The following is a 25,893-nucleotide window of genomic DNA, read 5'->3' as shown; positions in this document are numbered from 1 at the left end:
CATAATGATACTTACAGTACAATAATTACAAGAGCCATTTGTACCTACGTTATTACAGCTGTTATACTTGATTTTGACTTGGTCATCTTAACTCAAAAATTGCAAACATACTGGAAATGCTCACTGTATATCAGTACAGCCCCACTTCAGCAAAACATTTAAGCTTTCAGTAATTATAGTCAATAAGACTAAATCACGTATTTAAAGATAAGCATACACTCAAGTGCCTTGCTGAACTGAAGCACATCTACTTATTTGCACAGTGTTTTTACTTGTTATATTGACAATGGATATGTGACAAGTGAGTACAAAATAATAATAATTAGAAAAAAATAAAATGAAAGAAAGATTAATTTTGTTATACGATGAACTAACGACAAGAATTTACCGGAGTCTTTAAGATTGTCACTCCATTCACAGCTGGAAATCTTAAACAACTGCCAGTAAAACTTTATACCCAGTGCTTCAAAAATTGTTTTGCTCTTGTAAGCACTGGTGGGTGCTGCAGCTGCTCCTGGCTGCCTATACAAGCAGGAGATGTCTGGCTGCTGGGCAACCTTTGCCCACCTCCTTATGATAGCACAGCTACTGCATTTCACAAACCAGAGTCTTCTACACTGGTCAAGTCTTCTTGACATTTACGTTATGTTCGTTTTGATTCTAGGTGGTTTAATTTAGTTTCTCTGAACTACTTAGATTATGCTCATCTCTCGTCTCCGGTTGGAGACGGTTTCATGAAACAGAATGGAAAATCTCATTCTCCAAGCTCTAATGTATCGGGATATAAATGTCACATTTTTTTCCTCAGATACGCTATTTCATTTTGGATGTGATGTTCAGAATGACTTTTCTATTACTTCTTCAGTTTTAAAATACATACCTAAAACACATGCCTACAAAAAATGTGTAATAAGAGACTGGAACTCTAACAAATGCAGGGAATCTTTTTTTAAAACTTTAAGAAGAAATACCTGCAAGCATAACTGACAAGGAAAAACTGTAACCCAAGTAAAATATATATGACACGTGTTATATATGGTCCATCATTCTGATACAGAGCAGTCCTCTCAGTGCTTATGCAAAGCTAATGCTAACTTTTCTCCCTGCAGATGACACAAAGTAGTCTATAAAATTCCTCACAGAAATGATACCTTGCAAAAATAAAAGTGTATACCCTCAAACAAGTCACACAAGCAGCCAAGAACAAAACGTTCAATCAAACAGTAGCTTAGGGAACATGCTTTCCAACCTGTAACTAAGGGGAAGATATCAAGTAAAGGAAACAAAATATTAAAAAAGAGAAACAGGAGAAACAGAGGAGGACTGTTTTATATACATGCATGATAAAAAGTTTACTGGACACAAATTAAAATAAACTGCAAAATATGATTTGGTGTCCTAAGTCAATGCCAAGTAATATTCTAATGATGAGAAACACCACCAATTCACTAGCAATCTGAAACACTACAAACCATAGACAAACTCAAAGAGCTTCACGACTCACACCAATCCAACAACATGAAATATGGAGCACAGTATTAAAAAAAAAAAAAGTGTGAGCAAAAAACTGAATCCAAACATCATACTAACTAAGCATGCAAAAATACTGATCAAAAACCTAAACCTTGTCCAAACGACAACCCTGTCAGAAGCCCATCAATACTTCATAACTGCAAGCCTAGACCTGCAAGAGAAATAAAATTCTAAATAGGATTCAGGCAACCAAAACGTGCAAGTATTTATCGGAACCGACAAGAATTGGTCTTTGATAGACGGCAGAGCGGTTACATCAACAAAGGCGAGCACAGCAAGGGAAGCGTGCTTCAAGAACAAAGCGTTACATGTCCGTCTTCCTTGCCGAGAAGCATGAATTATTATTTCCATGCAAAATAGGTCCATATCTACCAAAACTAATTTTAAACAGCAACTGTACATTTATTTAACATTCCCATTGTTGTACATGTTAAATATTATTGAGGTAATCAGCGTGGAAAGTTTTTTTGTAAGGGGGACCTCAAGCAGAAGGGATGCACGTATATAGTGCTGGACACACGCAAACTACTAACGGAGGACAAGTCAACGGTACTTGTCATTAGTACAAAGATTGTGCAAGCACTGGGGCTGCTGGATAAACAGTCAGGAGGGCTAGTCCCTAAGGAGTTAATATCTGCCCAAAAGAGTCAGTCATGGAATGACTTTCAGTATTCTAAAAGTTAAGTCTCTCCTCCTTCAGCACCTTAAAAGGCCTTTTTTCACATCCAACAGGACTGGACTGTGCTCACACTATTTGTGCAGTTTCCCACCTGGAAACTTAGGTCCCACACGCCCTTTTTCCTTTCCTCAAGGAAGACGTGGTAAAGGAACACGGACAAAAAGCTCTGTCCCATGCCCCTCAAGCTCCTTTCCTCCTCCAAACATCCATCAGGCAGCGGACTAGTTTTAGACAGAATTCGTGTGTTTACAATCACAACTATTTTTACTTTACAAAGTGAACTCTCCACTCTGTGTGGAAATGCCAGTCTTGTTCAACTGTCTCATCATACCTTAAACCAAGGAAGGACCCTAGACTAACGACGAAGAGACATGAAAACATGCCCATCTAGAATAAGAGCTGAAGCAGAGCTGGGCAGCTATCAGAATTTGAGAAACCTCCGACTTCCTTATCTATTTTCTCTTCCTCATCTACCTTTTCCTCCTTATCGCTGATCTAGTTCGGGGATTTGAACTATCTTGTATCTTGAGATAAGACTAAGATTCATAAGGATGTATTTGTAGGCTAGAGGCGTTATCTTATCACATTAGCCACTGCAAAACTGATAGTATTTTTTACTCCTAGGGCAATTGATTAATTAAATGAATTGGAAAGTACTTAAATGCTTAAGGTAGGTGACTATTTCCAAAGGAAACAGGGATCAACACAAATATTTTGGTCTATGTATTTACATACAGACATTATGCCCTTAAAGACTGAATTCCTACCAATGTTTCCCAATTTCAATATTAAATATGTGTAACCTGTTATTGTTTGATATTGAACCATGAGCTTAATCTAAATATATATGAAGATGATAATCATTCTAAAGAAAAACACTTTTTGACATTACCATGACCAGTAGTATAGAAAAAAAAGAAGTGCAACACTTGCTACCTTTTTCACATCAGCCATGGAAGGATAAAAATAATACTGAAAGCCAGCAATTGTTCACTTTGTTAATTTTGGCAATACACTTATTCTGACAAAATTAAATAAATATTTAAGCTGAAAAAGGAAGAAAAGCAAATTCATACCTGGCATGTTCCTGAACTCCAACAATCTCTACTTCGCTATCAGAAGAGGCGATATTGATTTCTTCATTGATCTGGGCATTACCAGAAGAGGTTTTGTCACTTGCAAGGTATCCTGGATCCAAATGACCTATAGGTTAGGAAAATGCAAATACGGCCTATGTTTAACAGCTTAAATGACTCAGAAATCAGCTGTGAAAGGCATTTCTCATCAAACCAACCAAAAAAAAGATAGAAAAAGTTAGATTGGAAAAGTCTAACTAGATCATTTTCTCCAACCCTCAGTTTGCATAAGACAGCCTGATAGATGACAATCACTGGATTTATTCAATCTCAATCGATCTAGTGACGGTCTAGATCTCAATAGCCAAACTAATGTGTCAAGAACTTCTCTGTTTTAGCTGTAATTAGTCTTCCAACCGTTGTTTTACAAAAATGCTAAGACTTAGACTGTTCCTAAACATCTTTGAAATAGGACAATGCGACAAACTACTGTCAATAAATCAAATCCAATGATATTGTGACAAATAAAGCCTACAGGATGGATGGAAACATCACACAAACTAAGGAAAAACAAAGTCCTGTTGTCTCAGCGTCATTATCTTTCTAAACCAGAGGAAGCAAGTCAATGAAAAAACAACAAAGCCATCAGTTTCTGTCACACTGCTCCACGCAGCTGACAGTCCAAAGCCAGCCACGTCTCCTGCAACCAAACTAAGACTCTTCTGCCAACCAACCTTTTCTGCCTGCAGAATTGTTCTACCATCTTCCAGGAAACAATCTTATTTCTCAGATGACGATAACCCCGTACGTATACGAGCTGACTGCAATGTCTCAAGGTCTTTAGTGCGACCCCGAATTCCCTCATCAGGAATTTACCCCAGGCCTCCAGTTCATTACTTAGTTGGCAGGTGTCTCCCCAGCCACTGGAGGGTGGCAGCACAGGGACTATCGCGGTAACGTGCCCTTTCAAGGGCATACTAATGGGTTGAACAATCTGTCCCAGAAAAAGATAGTTTTTGAATAAAAACTGTAGAGTGACTCCAAAGACTGAAGAGTATGACATACACTGCCATATCAAGATCACCAGTGCAACCTCAGCCCCATTCAGCACAGATGACAAACCTAAACCCATGTAAGGCTCCATGGAGAGAACTCCATGTAAGGCTGCGTGGAGATCTAGGGAATGAATCAAAAAAAGTAGAGAATGAGCACCAATCTCGGTGCTTACAGTATTGCTGTCCTCATCATGAAAACTCAGCAGCCTAACTGGAAGCTAGTCTTAGCAGGGAGAATGGGTATGAAAACTAGACTTGTCTATTTCAGAAAGATTCTCTCTTCTAATGCAGATAAGTAGGATATACAGACAAACTTCGGAAACTGGCAAGTCTGACTGTTTTTTCCAAGAGGCTGAGGAGGATTTTGGTTAAGGAGATACTTGCCATTAGCACTAAATTGATTTGCATTTCCTTAAGGTGAAATACGATGCTAAATAAGAGACAGTAGCATCATATTCACGACACACTCTTCTAATATTAGTATAAGAGCCTCTAGAGAATTTAAAGAATTCAGGCATGACAAAAGACTGTTTAAATTATACATGCCACATATGAAGATATCCCATTTAGGGATTCTTCTTGAAAAGTCTATTTTTCGTAAGCTCTACATACAGCAACGTTGTCCTTTTATTACAGTTACTCAATGGCTATCCAGTTAACCGGTTCGTCAAGCAACAAATCCTTTCCAAAAACTCTAAGGGAGCGTTGCAGGTTTACATTTTCTGCCAAGTACTGCTAAGAAAGTACTTAACTGCAGTTAGTGAAGGTATGTTGTGAAATATCAAGTAATACTTGCCCAAAAAACGCAAAACAGGAAATGAATATTTATTTTACACAAAATAAACCATTTCAACGTTTCAACCTATTGTTTCTCTTTAGCGGTAGAGGGGAAGCTGGGAAGCCTTGAAGGAGATGAGACTACCTTCGGGAACAACTAGCACAGCTGCATTACACAGGGGAAGAATCATTTTTAGAGCAAGAAAAATTAAGTGGACATATTATACATATCTAGTTTGACTGGACATCTCCTCAAAGATGAGAGGAGGAGGAGGATGCAATAATGACCTAGAGCATTTCAAAACTGTGAAAACATGCAGAACTGATTATACCCCAGGGTAGAGGACAAGAGGATATAAAAAGAAGAAATTAATTTAGGCAGAGTGCCAGGAACATATTCTAATGACTGCTTAAAGTATTCAGAAAAGATGCAAGGAAAAAAAAAAAAAGGATAGAGACTATACCGTACGCTCACTAGTTTTGGAAAACGAAGGCCCTTGCCACAGTATCTCAGCAGGGCTAGGGAGGGAAGGAAAGCTGGGTGCCGTAACGCACAAGGAGGAGCGCTTTCCACCTCACAAGACAAAAAAGATTTGCTAGCTGAACCTCAAATGAACAATAGCCAAGACGGACTTTTTCTAACAGACGGTTCAGCTGAACATTTCTCGGTAGATGTCAGTGACCGTCAGAAAGTCCTCAAATGGGCTACATGTATTTCTTAAAGAGAAGCAGCTGGGCATACTTGTGAAGCATGAAATAGAAGCGCTCAGAGGCTTTGATTCAAGTGCTGCCGATGCAAACCAGGCAATGTATGTGATTACTACCCCTAGCGGTCCACACCGCCCCATTCCCCAAAGTTCCTGCTGCTATAGCACTGGCAGCAGAACGCTAGCAGCCCTTGGCCGCTTCCCATTCACTGCTCGCTGATTCACACAAACTGCTATTGGGATCGGTCTGCCTTCGTATGCTAGCTGCAGTGACTGAAGGGCAGACATACTACCGTGCTGCAACCTCTGCTAGACATGTGGTGATGTATGGCAGAGGGGCAAAGCTCTCAAACAGACCGAGACTGAATCCCCAGAGCTGTAAGCGAGAGCCCAGAGTAGTACATTATCACATTTTTATCATCGTTAAAGTTCAGACAACAAAAAGGAAGTCAGCAGTAGAGAAACCGCAATTAGCAAAGTATATATTACAACAGGTAGCTCATTGTAAATCCGGATTATAGCATACAGATAGATATACAGCCTCTACCCATACAAACGTCATGCCTAGTAACCTGCCTGGGCTGTTATTTTCTTTGGACTAGGATTAAGATGACGCCTGAAGATGATGTTTTGTTTACCCTTCAACACCAGAACTTGCAAAACAGCCCAAAACATTTGCCCATCCACAAAGATTTGACAGTGTGCCCTAGTAAGATTTTTCACTCAGATAATGCTTATGTTATTTTTTTTCCCATGTGAATACATCACTTAAAGTCTGCTAAACTAGATGCTGGTTTATGATTAAGGTGAGAACAAGATGCAAGATTTGAAAACTCTGCTTTCCAAATGTGCAGTCCTAGTCACGGTAAGGAAACGTCAGTACTGACATATGTTATAGAGTCAGAATACATTCATCCTGAATGTATGCAGCTCCAGGGCCAGATGTAGACAGGGGGAAAAAAGATTCATCTTTTAAAAGATGAGACAGTCCCAGCACCAGGCAAGAATTCTTTGAGACAAGCTCTCATAGGGTCAGGGATAAAGAAGTTTCACAAAGTTTTCCAGATGTCTTTTACCTGGCAAGCCCTTCCTTGCAAAAGGTAGGCCGCTTGGATAGAGATGGAGGAAGGAAAACAAATCTCCAACACATCACATCATTGTAGTCATAAGAGGAACGTGGAAAGAAGCTTGGTAATAAACTTTCACTTTTTTTTTTTTTTACATTCCTTTCTTTCTACTGAAGTACCAAATCATTAATGCTAATATAATAAAGTCAGCTTCAGCTGCTCTAATAATTTAATACATCATTTAATAAAGCAGTGGGCTTGTTAGAGGTCAAATGGCTAATTGACTATCAGTCAGCTGCTCTTCAGCTAACAATACTAGCGAGCTTGGAAAACACGGGCCAGTTTAAAAAAGACTGGAAGATCATAACCAGCCAAAGACCATAGTGAAAAGAGTATCACAGAGACTCTTACATTCATATAATGGACTTTCACTGTATAACAGTGGAAAACCTCTTTGAAGATTAACTATAGTCCTCCTCCCTATCTTTTAATGAATATTCTTTGAGCACAGAAAGCCTCTACCAAATAGCCCAGGTCATAACAAGAAATCTTCAACTTCTTAAAAGTAAAAAAAAAAAAAAAAAAAAAAAAAAAAAAAAAAAAAAGACCTTAGGAGGATATTTTCTCCACAGCATGAACACTACTTCCATATCTTCTCATTTTCCAAAGGCTTTATCTAGGCTAGTTAATCTGAAATCCCAAATAATATTCATACTGCTTGACAGGAAATATTCCCCCCTAACTCTCTGTATCCAAAACATAGCAGCGCTTCATGTTGTTGTTTAACTCTTCCGCTAGTGAAAGGCTGCAAGTATTAGGTGGAGCTGAAAAACTGTTATGAGGTATACGCACTCTGCACCCTTCCACAATGTTCCTGCTCTTGCTTTCTTAAAACTAACTTCTTTCCTGTCTCTTGATGCTAAACCCTCTTATCAGCACCTTCTCACCTTCCATATCTGATGCTGGTATGTCCAATCTTCTACAGTATGTTAGACATGCAGATGGCATAAGGCAACAGTTAATGTTTGTATTATAAGGAAATAAAAAGACAAACGAGAGACAAAAAAAGACAAATACACAGACAATTGCAATAACTAAAGCGAGATTATGACCTCATCATTTACTAGCATGTTACTCACTTTACTAGCTGAGGACAGGGGTGATCATAATCAACCTTTCAGTAGCACTTCACTCACCCTCATATAAAACCCAAAACACCCCCACAGATTTAAATTCCAAAGAGTAACTACAGGGGAAAGGAGTAGAAAAAGAGGTAAGAAAACTGGGGTGGGAAAAAATACATTGCAGGAATTTTTGTCAATTCTTACTAGCCGTATAATGGGATAAATGTCAGGCATTTTTAATAAACACAGTTCATAAACATACAGTTGTATTGCATAATCCACCCAAGGTGCTTTTAAAGCTACATAAATTATAAAAATATTGAAAGGAAGGAAGGCAGGACACTGGCTGAGATGCTGGAACAAACATCAGAGGAGGAGAATTTAAACAAACCTGCATCAGCACTCAGTTCATCTAGCAGCCCTCTGGTCCTCCAGGTAGATCCTGAGTCTTGATTTCCTAAAGAATTATTGTGCTCTTGAACTACTGCAGCCGCCAACAGATTGTCCACATTTACCACTTCTGGGTCTGAATTCGTGTCTGATATATCATAATGAGCTACAACTGGAGGTCCATCTGCAGAAAGAAAGAAAAGCAATGGGTATTAGATATCTGCATATTGTGAAAGACACTTTTAAAAGTAGAAATAACTTGTTTTTAGGATCAATGCATTCTCCTATAGGAAGCTCTTAAGGAACTATCAATTATTAAACTTCAGTTAATGAATACAGGCTGAGATTTCAGAGACATTTTAATGTTTGCATACACAGAAATCACAGACGTAAGAAAAACAGCGGTTTAAGCTTGTCTTGTCATCGTATCCGTTATTTGGCCATCATCTTTTACATGAACACATAAACGTCTCCATATCTGACAACATTGCATTTACAATCCTAGAAGGATAAAGAACCTCCGTTTGAAATAAGAGAGAGTTTTCTGAACTACAGGACATTAAATTTGACAAGACAAGATACTTAACTAGAGAATTTTATAAAACTCAAACGACAGCTTACATTACTTTAGGGTTGATTTGATAAAACTTTCCGTTATAACTGATCCAGTTGCAATAAATTTAACATTAGGCAAGTTTCCTTACATAACATTTTCCTGTCAAGGACAGGAGAATTTTTCATAACTGCAGTGTTTTTTGGGTTTGCTTTCTTAAGATAAAGAATAACACAAAACAAAACTGTAACGTGCCGTGATAAATATACTTTTAATTCTGTACGTTCACCACATAAATCTTTGGCCACCAAACTGATGGGCAAAAGAGGGAGAGATTTTGCTTGACACTGTTCTGATAACTGCTATTGAGGAACAACAAAAAGATAATTTTTGGTCTATTTTGTTAGGATGGAGTATTTTCTTTGTGAGGAATGAAAACAACTTATAATTAGAGAGCACACTAGAAAGAAAAGAGGCTCAGAATAAAGTCAAATTCAAGACAAGAATTAATGTGGAAGCAAAGAGAGGAGGGAAAAATATCCTAATTTTGAAAGGAAGCACATTTTAATTCAAATATAAGGCCGCATCTAGTAACTACAGTTTATGGATAAGTGGGTGAGAAAGGCTCAAGTTCTCATTCCCCCACAGTGGCAGAACCAAAACTTCATTTGGGCTGAGACTTCATCCACAGAAATGAGTGCTGAATGGAAAAACAGTTTGGGCCAAAGCTCAGCTGCTTTGGTAGTATAATGCCGTAAATCCAAAGCAGTTTTGACAACCGAATGTCTGAAGAGCTTTTTCATTCTGAGGTACGATATATAAAGAAGGTTATCATTAATACAGCACACTAATAACGTCTCTAGAAAGATAGGAGCTTCAGAACTGTAAAAGGATTAAAGAAAAAAAAATGATTCTCAAAAAACAAAAGTTTTTTTTAAAGGAAAGATTGGCTTCTTTTAGAAGTGTTAAATGTTTATTGCTGAAGACGAAAAGAACAGTATGAACGAGAAGCTTAAAATTTAGTTTTCTAAAAAGCTGTAACTACTAAGGTGCTTGTTTTGTTTTTAATTTGGTCCCTGAAACATCATTCAACACAATATTTTAAGAAACTCCTATTTTGTGGTTAGCAACACACTTCATTAAAGAGTGACCATATTGCTTAAGTTATACTAGAGCTCAGTTTTGCAATCACGTATGAAGAAATTCACAAAATATTTCAGATCAGACCTGCCTCCAAATTAACAATTTCATAAAACAATGTTATATTACAAACTTAAAACAGACCCGACAAAAATAAATGAGTAGTTAAATGTCAATGTATTAAAGACCAAACTGTTCGCAACATGAAACACTGATGATTATGACTGGAAAAGAAATTCGGATACTTAACTGAAAGACAATCTTTTTCTTCATAAAAATATTTACAAAATAATGGAATATCAAGTTTAAAATTAAGTTGGCTGATATTTGGTCAATTATTTGTGCAAGCCTATGACTGAATTACATGCAGAAGTTACAATTGGACTGACACATGGAGGGGAATGTTTTCAGTCTTATCATCAGAGTTCAGCGTGAACATATATTATGTGATCTATAAAAATAAACAGTTGAGTGCAGAAGATACGAGGGTCAAGTACAATATTGACTGTTTGACCATTTTCACAGTAGGTTATCTAAAATTTCAGGAGCTATGTGTGATTCCTTCAGATTTTTGTTTCTCTCACTTCTTACTAAGATCTCCAAAAGTAGAAGCAAAAATTAATTTAGACAGACGTGTCTACCCAAGTGAAATTATATTTGGACAAAAGGCACCAATAGTCTCAAGTCAAAATTGTACCACTCCTACATGTATAATCATGCAAAAATGTATAATAAATGTATATACATGCAGAGTGATATTCTCATCACCTACCCATAGAAATAACTTGTGTGAAAGTCTTCATCAGTAGGAAATACAAGCATAAACTTGTTATCTGTAGCTCCACTCTTGTATCTTCCACACTTCCAAACAGCACACCTTATAACTTAGCTTAAATTTAGCATACATCAAACAGATAAAAATATTTTCAATAGAATTTACATACTATAATTATATTTGTCAGTTTAACAGCCACCAGTTTAAGGATCTGGAAGAAACAAGCTGACTACTTACAAAATATTCACAGCAGAGGTATATTTTTGCTTTTCTCAGCCTTGCCTTTCAAAATCATATTTGGAAACAAAAGTCTCCCCCATACCAGGGCCATCCATACCTATCACCAGTAAATGACCAACTCGGCCAAGATAACGGTCACAAAACTCAAACAAAACCCTTTGATTCTCAGCACGCATAAAAGAAATAAGCAATAAATGCCTCCATATGTAATAGCGGTAACGCCTACTTAAAAAAAACCCTAGTACTCTCTGCCCAGAGACACAGCACAGCAAAGAGCTTGTGGATGCTCCAAAACAAAAAAAGAAAAATCATTCCATTGCGATTAGCTGTAGCTGTCCAGGGTACACTTACATCAGCAGAGATGTACAGTTTGGCTGTAAACAACTGCAACGAGATGAAAGCTGCAGCCCAGACTTACCAAAAAATTCTCTAAAAATTCCCTGTTTCCTTTTCAGCACCGCAAGGATGGGGAGGAGGGGTTACATTTGGAAATAATACTTCCCCAGCCAACGACACAATCGGCTGATGGTGGGACGCAAAGCGAACGCGTGGTACCAAGAAATAAGGCCAATTCACTTCAGCTAGGAAACACGAAATGAAAAAATGCTTTCAGGTTGAAAAGGTGAAGGATTAACTAAAAGCACAATTCTAACTTTTATCAACTTTTTTTTTTTTTTTTTGGGAACGGTGCTGCTCTTTTGTAATAATTGACAGTAACAGGGTTTCAAAAGACAGAAAAAGCAGACACCAAAACAAAACCACGACAGAATCAAAATTCAATAAAGCAGAAGTGGGAGGTTCTTCGGTCAGTCATTTACACAATATATTTAAGACAAATCAAATCCTCTAAGAACCTGAGGTAGCCAAAAGACTTATGTTACACTGGTGATAGGCTTTAATTCATTAGTAAAGCAATAAATGCTTAAAAAAAAAGACAAGGCTGAAAGTTAATGAGTACCAGCAGCAAAATATAGCGGTTGACATTTAACGTTAATGGGGGGAAGGGAAAGACTGGGAGGATTTTGGAGACTTGAGAGGCAGAGGTCATTACAGGGACAAAGCTTCCAAGTATCCAATTGTCTCTTAATTTACAGAGCTCTTCACAACTAATTCCACTTGAGTCAACTGAGGTAAAAGCCACATGCACAAAAACCCATGTCTACGCATACGAAGTTTTAAGTTTGCAACGTAGCAAATGCAGTAATTTCACGTGTGCGAGCCCCTGGTGTGCTTTCATAGAGCCACATCTCAAAGTTCAGTGATCTATATTGCGTTATAACATATATATACTCCTATTGCTCCCTAAAGTCACTCTAATGGCACAAGCAAGCGGTGGTGGTGCTGCAAATCAACCTTAAAGTTGCAGTTGTAGGTTAAAAACGTCATCCTACACAAAGCACCCGCTACCGGTGTGCTGAAACGGCTGTTTAGCTGTGCACCACCATACTAGGTCACTTTATCATACAAACAAAAAAAAATTAGCTAGCAGAAGCTGAAAGGGGAATTAAGCCATTAAAATGTCATCATCCCTCTTTAGGTTGCTTGGAATCAGGCATCTAGTCTCCGCCAGGCACCTAAACTCCCTCTATAATCAACAGCGGGAGAAACTTCGGGGGGCAAAGTAACCTCATCCTGGAAGGAAGGAAGAAAACTGGGGGTCTAAATGGCAGTTTATCATCAGCTTGGGTCACCTCACTACCCCCTGTAAACAGAGACAGCTCAGGCAACTACTTCAGACAAGGCACCTCATTTTTAGACAGCTGAAGTTCAGCAAGCTCAATTCCAGCCTTAGGGATGGGATGTACACTGTTTTATGCACTTCACTATATTTTCTCCACAAGAAGTAGAAAAGGACTGAAGACTCCAGGGGACAACCCTGATCCAAAATTAAAATCCTAATTTTAGCGGTCTGAATTGCCCTCTGGAGTCATCAATGTCTTTCCGACGATGAGACATGGAGCCTTATTTGGGTGTGAATATCACCCTAAGCTTCGAAACACACAGAACAGGCACAACAATAGCAGCAATAATAATTACACCACTTTACTCTTATGGAAAGCTTTCCATTAGTGGATCTCAAAGAGCTCTGAAGTGGCTATTGTCTTTGTTTTGCCTATAGGGGAAACTGAGGCAAACAGCGACTCGTGGCTTGCCCAAGGCTAACAAGCAGAGGAGTTCGACTTAACAGAAAATAGCACTTCCCTCAAATTACTGAGCTATTTTTAACTGGTAAATTTTCGAGGATTTCTTTAAAAATGGCATTTAAGAATGTTTTCTTGAGCCACGCAAAAGCTAAAAAGGCAAAACGCAAAGGCATCCAGACACTCATAAGCTTAAACCGACACAGGGTCTTCTAGTCTCACTCCCAGATACCACTTCTGAATCTTCTCTACGAACATATCTACTGCTTTGTTTCATCTGAACCTCAGTACTCTAAATTAAGTTGCATTGGTTAAAAGATAATATTTTAAAAGAAAGAGACCCAACAAGTCCCACATTTACACTTGACATTAAAATTTAGGAGACAGTCCTACTTACTTCAAGATTAGGCAAAACATGGAATGGACTTTTATAATTATATAAATTTTAAGATTAGATGATCACTGCCGTAATCAAAGCGTATTGCACGCCAAAACCTGAGACCCAGAGGATTTCGTTCTAAGTGACTTGCAAAATAGTTTTACAGTAAACGTATCAGTAACTTTGATCCAAACAGAACAGCTTCACATTTAAGACGACAAGCTGAAATGACAGCTTATGTTTTAGATAAACAATACTAACCTGTATTATTAAGACAACGCCCAGAGCTACAGTTTCCTAAAGCATGTGCAGTTCAAACGGCATAAGCTAGCTAAACCCCAAAACAATTCCCCAAAGGGGGAATGGAGGAATCTTTGCTTTTATGTGTTATTTAGTAACATGAAACACTTTATTACTATTTATATTTATTTATTTATTCCAGGTTACAGTAGTTACATTTCAAAATTTACAAGGTTAGGTAAAGGATACACTGTAAATACAATAAAAACAATAGTAGTGTAACAACATTCTCCCTAAAATCATAAGGTGAAAAAAAAATTATTGATGAAATTCACGTTCCTCATATTTTCCTTCATTTCAAACAGTAAAGTTTTTTGTTTTTTTTTTTTTAAACTGTAATAATAAAATCAAAACGACATGATTAAATGAGCATCTGTTCTCAGACTGGATCATTTTTGATATATCACACCAAAAGAGATCTCAAAAAATTCAAGTCTTGCTGCTCAACATTCATTCTTTCAGGCTTTTTGATGACTAGATGGAAAATATCTTGGATTTGTTTCACTGAATTATATACAAACACCCAATAAAGTTACTTTCCTTGTGCGTTAAGCAAAGGCACATGGAACGTGGCTGTGCACTGAAAACTCCAAGAAATGATGTGCGCTTTTTATTTGACATGTATCATATCATTTGTTTTGCCACCTGATGACTGATTAAGTGCAGAAACAGACATATAAGCCAGGTCTCTACCCCAGAGGTTTGCTTGCAGAAGCGTAGCAAGAGGATTTTGAAAACAGTCACATCCTACTCCTACAAAGCTCTGCTAGCCAAAAAAGCCCTATGTTGATACAAGTTACATTAGCAAAAGGCAGGCAAACGCACGCACCCGCCCCTCCAGAATCCTCCACCAGGTTATGGGTGGAAATTGCATCTTCCCATGGAAAGACTGCTGAGGACAAAATGCAAAACTTGCATGGGCCAGGCTAAGCCTCTGCTTGATCAGTCTGAGACTGAACACAGCAGCGGATTTTTTTTTATTTTTATTTTTTAAACTTAATACACTTTTTTCTTCCATGTGCCTTCATTTCGCTGATCTAACACCTACCACCGTACAAGAGAGATCCCATTTGTGAGAAAGGCAGGTTTCTGAGCTTCACGTTTTGCAAGGTACTGTCCATCTTTTATCAATCAGCCTGAGTATTTAGCTTCTACAGTACAAATTTTACAGCGCAATTGCTCAAATACTTTCAGAGGTAACTGCAGGGGCCACAGCGCAGACCTCGATCGCTTTGATTCTGAATCAAACATCTACCCCGTGGGCCCGACCTACGCGCTCTGATCAGGCAAAGGCTCCCATTAAAGTCAACTGAGGTATTCCCCTGAACTGCAGACTAAGCTCTGTTTTTAAGGTGAGGTGAAATACTAGCCCCGTTGAAACGAGTAGAAATTTTCTACTGGGTTTTAATGGGGCTAAGATTTAACTTCTAATGACCTTGAAATAGTATTAAAAAACCCACACATTTACAGCACGTGATACAGGAAGAGAAAAAATACATTAACAAGAAAAATCATTGATAATAAATATGGTTTAATTTGTAAAATAATTGCCAAATATAATCTCAGTTTAAGTTAAGATTGGCCCTCCATTCTTAACTTTAGCAGCTCTGACAAAATAGCGTAACAATCCTGCAAGAACACTAAAAGACACTGAGAACTCACGAAATAGCTGAGATGCGTATTTCTGCCTGAATTACTTTGTCCTAATATTGTTACAAGTAAAATTGAAGCTCAGTATAACTGAAGGATCTGAGAACTTTTTTCCTTCCCCCCTCCCCTTAGCGGATTTATTTTTTGCAACAGAAACCCTGACTAGTTTCACTACCTTTCCTTGACATACCCAACAAAATTTACCTGGAAAAAAACAGTTTTTTCAGACTAAAACCTGAAAGTACAGACATTTCGTTAAAGGCATGTGAAGTAAAACCCCAAACCTTCAGATAAAACGATGCGGAACTAACTCGGGTCAAGGGTGGAATTTCCTATAGACCTTTGTCATCATACCCCGCTAAAGGGAGGGAAGCGGCCCAAACGCAGCCGCCTCCGAGCCTGCGATCATACCCCCTCGAAACCCCGAGAGACTTCTAGGGATTTCTGCACAGGGTCCAACTCTAGGAGCAGATCCTTTAAATTTTCATTTACCGAGTTGTTAGTTGGACAGGGATCCTTAGTGACATTTAAATTTAGATTTTATATCAAGATTTCTGTTTCATTTGCACTAGTTTAAAAATATATATATATATTAATGAAGTAGCTCTGTTTCACCTGCAACTAAACCCTGAATCTGTGGTCATGAGCGTCCTCTTACTCTCACGCACGAATGTCTGCCGTGCTCATCAACACCTACTGCAGCATTAAGAACGCCAACGTATAAAACTGAATAGGCCAGATTCATCAGCTGGTTTTAAATCGGCACCATCAACACAGGAATTATGCCAATTTACACCAGCTGAATATCTGACAATGCATTTATTCTTTCATGGAAAACTGTAAGATCACAAGTAAACTTTTTTTTTTTTTTTTAAAGAAACTAGAATGTTTCTTCACTCCGTTCTGAAGTATAAAACACAGTGTAATTAGAGAAACTCTAAATTATAACCTATCATCCTCCACATCTGTGCAAAACTCCTACTGATTTCTCCCTCAACTTAAATTTGGTCGTTTTGAAGTAATAAGTTGATATCTGAGCATGCAAATACATTCAAAGTTATAGCTCCACATTGGAGAGAACAGTTTTCCTCTGATACCCTTAAATAAGGCCAAACTATTTTATTAAAATAGTGAGTGGATAAGATTAAAACTTATGTTAAAATTTCAGCTGAAGAAATTTTAACTCCCTGAAAGTTTGTAGTCAAAGCCTTTTGAAAATAAGAGCTTATAATGGAAACCATGACAAACATAACTGTAGTTATATAATACAGCAAAAATATTTCCAGTTTTCCAAGAAAAAAAAAAATCTGAAATTGGATGCCGTATCGGGAATCCAGAAGTCTGTTTTGTCAAAGACATGCCAAACGCTGTTGCACATACATCTGAAATAACAGACTCCTCACTAGCACCAGGATACGAAGGTCAGCTTCCTGCAATAGGCTGCATCTTTTAAATGCATAATACAACGCAAGACGACAGATGCTTCTGTTTAATTGCACAACCTGCCAATTCTGCAATCATCTCCATCAAGCATGTCGTGTTACACCTAAAGGACAGCAACGAAGCGATCCCCTCTCATCTCCTAGAAGGAGAAACACACTTCCTCGCACAGAAAACAAGCTAAAGGAGCAGATATTCAACTGTCTGAACCAAACTCTACTTCCACTTTGAAGGAGCCGATTTCTGACAGCTGACGATCTTGCTCCATATTTGAGGCAAAGGAAAAGAGTGACCAAACAAAATAATATTTACCATTTACAAAACCATTTACAGCCACTGCTCTTGCACAGGTATTCTTAATACTATCTAGCTTTCATGGGGAAGTTAAAATTATACCTAACACGAACCATAAACTCATCAGGCTTCTGGATGCCTTTGATTTAATTCACCCTAGAAACAGCATAGTTTAAAAATCCGTATATTCAGCTGCTATAATCCGCTGCTTGTTCTTTCATATTCATTGTTGTTTACATGAAAAAAAACAGTAGTAACAGCTAGGTTTTTATCGTTGCCTATAGTAACCAAATCCAAATGTGTATCTTATTTATATGCTTAAAGATCAGCTTCAGTTTTTTTTAAAAAAAATTACCTAACCAAGATGCTGAAGGTTGGCAGGAATTTCCCTGGCTACGTCCCTAACAAAGTTATTCATTATTATCCACTATTATCCATTCATGAGATCAGTACATAAAAGTCTTCATGAGTCTGAGAGAAAAATAAATCCAACTGATCTCCTTACACCATTTGTTTCAAAATACCTAATTGCTCTATAGACACTATTTTATAAAAATTGTGAAGGGCATGCTTACAGACATACTGAGTTAAGTGACTCCTACACATTAAAAAAAAAACAGTCACTGCAAAAAGCCACTTCTGCATGCATGGGAAGATGCGTAAAGCTGTCATGCTTTAAAATATGCTGCTCTTATCATCATGAAGGTATACATATCAAATCTATGAACACCAGAAGGATTCAGTATCTTTTAAATCAGCAATTAATCTTCCCTGAAGGATCCTGGCTTTTAAACAGGTGAGGACAAGTTTATGAAATTGCAATTAAACACAAAATAACTCCTTTAAAGTTTGCCTATAGAGATGCACGCAACTTCAGACTAGGGAGTTTCTTACAAGTTCATATCAAAATCTTTGTATCAAAATTATGCATGAAGGTGATCTGTAAAGAATTTGAGTACTTAAAAATTATCCCCTGCATAGTCTCTCAAACAGTTACTCCGAAAATAATACAGCTCTCTAAGCTCATTGTTTTTTAATGAGGGCATCATATACTTTAAAAAAAAAAAAGTCTGGGCCAAGAAGAATATTAACCCGCTAACATTAGTATTAAACTGAGAATGAAACGCGTTTCTGGAGTTCCCATTACAGGTTTGATACAAAACCCACGAATACTGATGGAAAAACTCCCACTGACTTTTGGAGGAGGGTAGAAATCAGGCCTACAGAAGATACAGTGGTATTTTCACTAAATTTATTTTACACTAAAATAATTTGAAAAAATTCAGAAGTGACTGAGGTTTAAAAAACAAGATTACAGAGCCAAGAGACACCTACAATGTTCTCTTTTGCTTAAATTATATCTATGCAAAAACTTTTAATTTCCATTACTATATTTTGATTTGATTTGTATTAGAAACTTTTAACAAATCCTAACTGATGATAAATATACATTTTTGGTAGCTATGGAGAAGTTACTTCATATGAAGGAAGGCCTTACTAGAGAGGTGACCAAAAATCCCTGTGTGTATTGTTAATAGAAGAATTAAATAAGTGTTTCTAATATATAGTTTAAATTAATCCTACTTTAAACATCACAGTTTCAAGCCTGCCTATTCAAGATAGCTATCAGTATAAAAAAACTCCACACAATAGCAAGTTACTGTATTATTTAAATGAAACTAATATTCCGGCATTCCCAATCACAAGTAAATAATGATTTCAGTGGCATCCAAAGGCGGCTCAGAGGCTCTTACTGCCTGATCCAGACCAGCAAACCATACCTTCAGACCACCACAGTGTTTACTAATTTGACTATTAAGCCTTTTATTTTAAATTCCTGTGCCAGGACTCAATGCATCCATCCACAGCTGCTTATCTCAGGACTGACACTACTATCTTTATTCCAGCAGGAAAGATACAGTTTGACCGTATATACATCAGAAAGCAGCAATGTTTTGTGCGCACAGGTCATGCATGCACACACACACATACTCTGGGTGTGACTCATCTCACCCCACTTTAGCTGAAAGTTATCTATTCTAAATTGTTTATACAGGGAGTTTAGACAACTAATAGGAGAGAAAGACATTGCCAGGAGGTATCTTTGTAGGTGCTTATCTCTTTCCATTGACTCAGAAGGAGCTCGGCAGAAGAGTAAACTAGGCACCTAAAATTAGAAGATATGATTTCCACCCAAGGTGAATACATACATGTGTATGTATATATTTGGGTATCTGTGCACACAATATAATACAGCCGCTTCCTCTAAATACACCATATGCAACACAGCAGTGACATTTATAAAAGCTCTGGACAAAAAATGAACTACTAAATGGGAGATGAAAAATAGTTGTGCACATTCGTTACATATAGTTAAGTCTTTAGGGTAAGCTTATTTATGATTTCTGCCTTAAAAGGAAGAAGAAAAGCTAATGTGTGACATGTTCCAGTTGTAAAACTTGGAGTGAGGACAGCTAAGGAAATGTTATGGGTCTGTATCTAATCTCATTCTCTAGGGTACTTTGCATCTTTAAATATAAAGCTGATTTCATCATATAAATGCTTTAACATGCAAAAAGAGCATTTGGACGAATACTCCGAGTGCTCCTACTGTAACAAACACAGCTCTACTGATTCTGGGGTATCTAAACAAGGATTCTATCTTCCCAAGTTTGGGGAAGACAGCTTAGAGTGGGTTCTTTTGTTAAAAGTATCTGTATGTGTGTGCTGGCACATGCGCGTGGGTGTACTGTGTGCTGGGTTTTTTTAAACTACATATACATTCTCTATAAATAAAAAAAATGATATCATGGTAATAAAACCCAAAAGAGAAAAAACAAAACAAACATATATGAAGAGAGAAGCAAACCTTTTAGCATAATCCAAAGCAACATCAAGTTTGTAAAGTTAATGTGTTTTAAGTTTGTGACTGATTCAAATCATGCTCTGCAATATTCCCATTTTCTGGAAAGATAGGTGGAAAATTGTTATTAAAAGTCGCTGGAAACTCTAGCGTAGCATCAACATTTTGATAGCCCACGTAAGAATTAAACGACTGCTGCGGAAGTACTTGGCTATCAGGCATCTGCATGAATGCCCCTGACTGCGTGGTAGGGGGGATTCTTTGGCCAACTAGTTGCATTTTAGGCTCCCTGGGCTCCAGTTGTTGCTTGCTTTCTTCATCCGTGTCAAGACGGGTTAGCTTTTCTATCCACATGCGAAATTTCTCCTCTGTCTGCCTCTGCATCTCGGCAAAGCAGTTCATGGCCTCTTCCAGGACATTGCCTATGCAGTTCCTATCCCACACGGTGCCCCTGTCAAGCAATCCTGGAATATCCCTGGTCGCTCCTCCAGATCCCCCAGCACGACTGAAGCCAGCTTTAAAGACATTGAGGCCATTTGATAAGACATCATTTAGTAAGAACATAATATTGTTTATTAAGGCATGTTAACTCAGGAAAACAAACTTTTCTAATTGCGTCCCTTGGATATGACACCGGGGGAGGAATTGGCAAACACCAAATTAACCAACAGCATTAACTTCAAGGAAAAAAAGATATTAACACCCACTGAGGTTATACTAGAAATTTTGGCTTCAAAATTATTTTTTATTCTAGAATTATCAGACAATTGTCACAAAGTGTTTTTTTTTTTTTAAATATAAACCAAATTAGTCCAATTCCCTTGCAATTTTGGATTAACTTACTTGAATTCAAACCCAAAACATCATACAATGACAAGCAGCTTCCTTCTCTTAAGCTGTAGTCCAAACTACTATCATTTAATTGATAAATCTAAATAAGTATACATTTTACTTAGATATTTGAACCCTTTTATGATGGGCTGATAAACACAAACAAGTTGTACACAAGATCACAGAGATGAAGACAGATATAGCGACTGCAGTGTTTAAAGTAGCCAAGCCCAAACCTTACCGCTCTTAGTTTACTTGTGGAGGAACATACTAAACACCAAGGAAGAGAATATACAGCACAAACATATATACACAAACAGATATGTAGAATATTATGCAGATACATAAGGGGAAAACAATTTCTGTTCGTTCTGAAAGACAGACAGCTGTATCACAGGAGTAATCCATGTAACACTTAAGCGAGATCACTGGCAAAACTCTCATCCACTAGAACTGCACCCCTAATCTCAAAATGAACTGGCTGGCAGCGCATTATTCCTAGCATTTCTAGCTAGACCCAGCAGAAAACAGCCTGGGTCTAGCTAGAAGGAAACTGCTCTCCTTACATCCATCAGAAAGATGATTAAGTGACTGATGTTGGGATTATCGGGAGCAATTTTAGCAGACAAGGAAACAAGGCCATGCTAGTTACTTCACTGTATAGATCAAAAAGAAAAGGCAGTGGTATCTATATTAAGTTTAGAGTTCACTCAGAAATCCTCTAAGAAAAAACAAAATAACAAACAAAAAAACCCAAGAATATGAGGCTTTATGCCTTCTTTTAAGAATAATAAATAATGTGCATGCTGCCCTAATATATTAACATTACTTAAGATCATTTCAAAACAAGAAAAGCATCACATTAAACTACCCAAAGCAGCTATATAACCTGACAATTTAATAGGTAAACACGAAATTCGTGGGATCCCTAGTTTAAGAGTAATAGAAAATATCTTAAGAACGAGAAACGCCATTGCACAACCTAAACAAATATTTACTAATAAAAGCATAAGGCACTAATTCTTTATTGGGACTTTACTGTGAAATTACAATATTATTTAAACAATACATTCTTTTTAAGAGCTATTTAAATGAGGTATACATAAATTCTTCAGTAACACCTAAACATAGCCTAAGATTATTCTTTTTATTTCCAAGTGGTGCCTAGCTAGCAATGCCACGCTTGAGGGCCAAAGACCTAGTACAAAACCTGCTTTTTAAGGCTTCTGTCTCATCTGTTTACCTATCAGACAGGCTGGAAATTCAGCATTCAGTTCTTCTGCTCAGAAATAAATCACTTCATACCAAGTAACTCCAATCCTGTTGACTGCATTTTAGCTAAAAATCCAACCAACCAAACCCTAGTGTTGAACACCTATTATGATTCTATTTACAATCCTTTGATCAAGGATCTCCTCCCAAAGATCAGAAGACTAAATGGGAGGCATTCTGACTTCCACAGGTTTAAGATCAGACATATTTAAGTACTGTTGAGTAAGTTTTAATTGTAATTGAAATAAAAATCACGGATGGTGATATGAGAGATGTAATCTAGCTAGGCTTCTAAAGCTAAGGATGAATTAGCATAGTCAAAGTTGAGAGAAACTCTTTTGTAAACTGAAGAGACTGTATATTGAAATATATATTACCCTGCAATACCATTTTTAAAAAGGCATCTTGTATCTACACATTAGACATCTACACTAGTAGCAGCAAATCAATCTGTTTCAAATACTTCCTTTGCAGTTCTAATTAAAATATTACAGGATATAAGTTCGTAACATAACTGGGTAGCCTTCAGCGTTATACAATTAAGCCCTAAAATGCATTCAGATAATATTAAGACACTAGCATTTAATCACACTAGTCCCTTTGCTATCTGTAAACTTACAACTGTAGTTTTAGAAGTCAAGTCAAGAAGAAGTTATCAAGCACAAAGGTATGATAAGATCCGATTGCTATTTTCAGGACAGTATCTCTTGCAGAGTAACACCTTGTAAAAATCCCCCATGTTAATCCCTTTATGGAATCATTAAGTACTACCCAAATAATGACTACATCCAAAATTATTTAATTTAGGCAAACTGACACTGCAGCAGTTAAAGAAAATACATTGCACCTTCATTCTAACTAGGAATGGTGGACTCCTATTTTGTTATGCTACCCTACATTTTTAAAATGAGTATCTCACTACAAATTATTCTTAACAGATTTTTTTTCCCCCTATTCCTAAATAACTGTCATTCCGAGTTACTTTCATGAAACTCATCTCATGTAAGATGCTTCATTCAAGGTCTACGCACCAATCTTAGGAGGAGGTAAACCAGCTCACAGCATCCACATTGTGCATTGTGCCCCCTCTCTGGATTGCGGCATATTAAAAACATTTTTTCCTTCTTTAAACAAATGAGCCATAACACATTTTTCAACATAAGACTTCAAACTTTAGACTTCGGAAAGCCTAAAACATGAATTAAGCTTATTTCAGTTTAGATTTTTTTCCCCCTCTGCTGTAGAGAGTACAGTGGTGGTGAAATGACATGTTTTTCATATCATATTTGTATTTTTAAAAATCCTTTCCTTCCACCAAAGAGTTTACATAGAATTAAATATTGGTGTCCAGACTTGTTTTCATGCAAATTTTATTCAGAGTTAATTTGCATGGTCAAATCTGAAGTCATTCAAAGGAAAAACTTTTAACAACAATAGTTCTAGCAAAATCTATTTCAAGAATCACTAAAGATCATCCTCTTTTGCCCAGAGTGGATGCTATCTAGTATTTGTTAAAGAGCAGGAAAATCCTAAATGCCAACAGAGAGGCTCAACCTTATATTTTAACGAGATTATTCCTAATTTGCAAAAATTCAAAAATCATGGCATTTACTGAACTAAGGAACTCAAGCTTGTGAGTGCTCAGGTCAGTGAAAAGACTCTTAGTAGTGTCCATGAAGTCTATATCACACCTGCATTTTCATATAAAAATTGATAGCATATCATTTTTTCAGAATACCATATTACATTGTGCTTGGTTTCTAGTGATCTCGCAGTACATATACGTAAGTATCACCAATAAGATCTCGTCACAACTTTTTAGTCTTTGCCAAGAAAAGACTGTTGGTATTTTAACGTGTGTTATTACATTCGAGTACAGCAGCGAGAACTGACACTCTACTGAACAACTGCTTGGTTCACAATTTGTGTGCACGTACAATAAAATGAAGCTAGTAGCACTACTGATGTTCATGGCACCATTATGCACTTCACTGAACGCTTTCCTTTCCTCACTAATCAATCCAAACATATTTCTGAACCAGTCACATAGATGGTTTGAAACAATAACTACCCTCTTGAAATGGAAGAGACCTAGTGACGTGACATTTGCATTCTCAAATGAGTCACTTCAATTTTCAGACGACACAGGTAGCAAACTGTCTTCTGTAACACTGTGTTTTGATAGAAGCTAAGAGCCAGAATATTTGTATTCTCTTTGTATATGATGATGGCCACAATATATCGTTGCTAAAAATTTTAGAGCATCTCTGTTGGCAAAGCTGTTTTCAGACAACAGACATCTGAAAATGAGTCCCGATAGTAAGCTACATTTGAGACTGTAACTAACATTCCTGCTAAAGCATCCAAATATGATTAGACTAAGGGGAACACAGGCTACCTGTATTACTCTTCCGCATCAAAATGCGCAGATTTTTAAAAGTAAATGCAAATTTTTGTTCATGCTTATGTCCTTCTGACAGATGCACTGCAGTTTCTTGATACTGAAGTTCAAATATTAAGTTAAATTTGAAGTTTACTCTCATCTTTCGATTATATTCAAAGGATACCTGTGGCCTGAAATTCAGGTAATGCTTTTGGCTACCCTGTACTAGATTCTGATTAGCTGTTCGTTTCCTAAATCTTGACGATTGCACAGTGTAATGCTCTGTAATGGCTTTTTATTCAGAAAAGTTATTTAACTTAAGCAGTTTGCCAGTTCCAAGAGGAGGAATCACAGATGGCGTGTGAATCTGTCCATTAGTCACTTGCAATGGAGAGCAATCCTTGCAATCCTAGTCAGGCTCATAGCTCCACCGCACCTAGTGCAATCACAAAGTTTCATTAACCCAGAAATAGCATAGGATGCATTTTTGGTCCACCTTGTCCCTATCTCTATAACGAATATTTTTCTCTTGTACTCAGAGATTTGTTTCCCACAAACCAAACTAGTTTTTATTTAAAGGAAAACTGCAATCTGACAGATACACATTGTACCTAATCCCAGAATGACAGCTTGAAAGTTTTTGTCTTCAATGTAATTTAGTATCAGATAGATGAATGCAGAGCTATGAAGTAAGAAATACAGGTCACTGTTCCCCAAGACGGTTTTTGCACTCCCACATCTTGCATCCCGTGTAGAAGTAGGCCTTGGTGTAATAATCACGAAATCAACAGGTTCTTCCATCCATTACAATGGGACCTTTTCACAGCAAGCCTCTCATGGTAACACCTAGAGTTCAAGTACCAAAGAGCCTAACGACGTAGAAAAGTATCCTAGAGTAAGCTCAGAAGTATCTAGGCAATGGAAATCAAACCTAGGCAGATCTGAAAATACCATGTGATATGTTTCTGGGTCACAAGGCACTTCGTGACTTCAAAAAAGTCATACCCTGTTTCTCAAGGAGGAGGGATTGAGAGAATTGCCCCAAAACTCAGTGAAAGACAGTTTTCTTCAATGGGCTTTAACTCAGGCCTTAATTGCCCAAAGTGTAAATATAGTCAATAACAAGGCACTTCACCATGAAAGTTAGAAGCCAGACTTTATAATAGAGATTCTACAGTTATTTTTACTAGGTAGTTAAAATTTTACTAAACAACAATTATAGGA

The 25,893-nt window shown here is 37.3% G+C and overlaps 1 protein-coding gene across 3 annotated transcripts in view; it reads right to left on the bottom strand.

Moving 5' to 3' along the window:
• ARK2N (arkadia (RNF111) N-terminal like PKA signaling regulator 2N) overlaps positions 1–25,893 on the bottom strand; it is a 46,579-nt gene that overhangs the window by 3,515 nt on the left and 17,171 nt on the right. The window contains exons 3-5 of one of the 3 annotated variants that reach the window (XM_068927696.1): positions 8,410–8,592; positions 3,289–3,415; positions 1,625–1,684 (exon numbers count right to left, since the gene is read on the bottom strand). In XM_068927696.1, coding sequence (XP_068783797.1) covers positions 1,657–1,684; positions 3,289–3,415; positions 8,410–8,592 — 338 coding nt within the window. In that variant the 3' untranslated portion in view covers positions 1,625–1,656. Of the gene's footprint in view, positions 1–1,624; positions 1,685–3,288; positions 3,416–8,409; positions 8,593–13,922; positions 20,699–25,893 lie in introns of those variants that run through there. The other 2 variants (XM_068927697.1, XM_068927695.1) reach the window with 2 other exon arrangements.

The sequence above is a fragment of the Struthio camelus genome, chromosome Z (genome assembly GCF_040807025.1).
Source record: "Struthio camelus isolate bStrCam1 chromosome Z, bStrCam1.hap1, whole genome shotgun sequence".
Lineage (NCBI taxonomy): Eukaryota > Metazoa > Chordata > Aves > Struthioniformes > Struthionidae > Struthio > Struthio camelus.
This window is presented reverse-complemented; position numbering and strand designations above follow the sequence as displayed.